At 44.5% G+C, this 1,005-nt stretch overlaps 1 protein-coding gene across 1 annotated transcript; it reads right to left on the minus strand.

Annotated features, from left to right (window-relative positions):
* Positions 1 to 246: 246 nt before the first annotated feature.
* J056_004643 (Arsenite resistance protein ArsB) lies at positions 247 to 963 on the minus strand (the record flags this gene model as incomplete). Its single annotated transcript, XM_009272261.1, has 1 exon — positions 247 to 963. One exon carries the CDS (start codon positions 961 to 963, stop codon positions 247 to 249), a length of 717 nt encoding a protein of 238 aa, XP_009270536.1.
* Between the last annotated feature and the right edge of the window lie 42 nt (positions 964 to 1,005).

The following is a 1,005-nucleotide window of genomic DNA, read 5'->3' on the forward strand; positions in this document are numbered from 1 at the left end:
CGACTCATTATAAAATGTTTCGTGAGATATACAGCAATGATCAATCACAAATTGATTTGCAATTAGTTATGACAGATGCCTTACTTTGATAGAAAGTACAATAAATAAGTTGGGGAGACAAGTTGGACGCGTTGTGAGCTTAATCAACGGTGACGAAGTGATGGTGAATCAAGCGATTGGCGAGATAAAGTAATGAATGTGCGCTTATAGAATTCCAATAAGAGTATCACGTATTTACATAACAATCTATGCTTGCTCCAATCTTACCTTACTTTCCTCCTCTTTGAACAGCTTTGGGCGGAGATATAGAGCCACATAACTCAGCAACAGCAGAACTGGTACTTCGATTAGCGGTCCCAGTGTTGCAGCTACAGTTTCAGGTGAGTCAGGACCAAAGCTAGCCGTTGCTACAGCGATCGCGAGCTCGAAATTGTTAGACCCAGCTGTAAAGGCCTGTGTCACAGCTCTCTCATAACCACCAGCGAAGCTACTAAAACGCCGAGAGTAATTGAGTCTCCAAAACCCTGCAAAGGTCAATGTCCACACCAAGACAAAGTATAAAATCAGTGGGACCACTGTTCTGAAAACTTTGCCAATGTTCTGGGTAATGTTTGTACCCTGGGCAGCAAAGAGGACGATGATTGTGTATAGCAGGCCAATCAAGCCGATCTTGCTAGCAACGTCGTAGAACCACCCTCTGAATTTCGGCGATGCAAATTTGAGCAACGCAAAGCGTGTCAGCAAACCAGCAGCTAGAGGTATACCGAGATATATCGCCACAGATGTAGCTGTTTCTTCATAGTCTATCTCGATATCTGGACCTGAGCTATTCCCGCCTAGGATGTTGACGAAGAGAAGCGAGTATGGCGAGAAGAGCACAATCTGCAACAAGGAATTGATTACCATAAGGTAGCCACAGTAGTTGACATCACCATCAGCTATTGTAGTCCATATGATAACCATAGCTATACATCGACTCACTCCGACGAGCAGCACTCCTCGGCG

Source organism: Wallemia ichthyophaga (assembly GCF_000400465.1).
Source record: "Wallemia ichthyophaga EXF-994 unplaced genomic scaffold scaffold84, whole genome shotgun sequence".
Classification (NCBI taxonomy): domain Eukaryota; kingdom Fungi; phylum Basidiomycota; class Wallemiomycetes; order Wallemiales; family Wallemiaceae; genus Wallemia; species Wallemia ichthyophaga.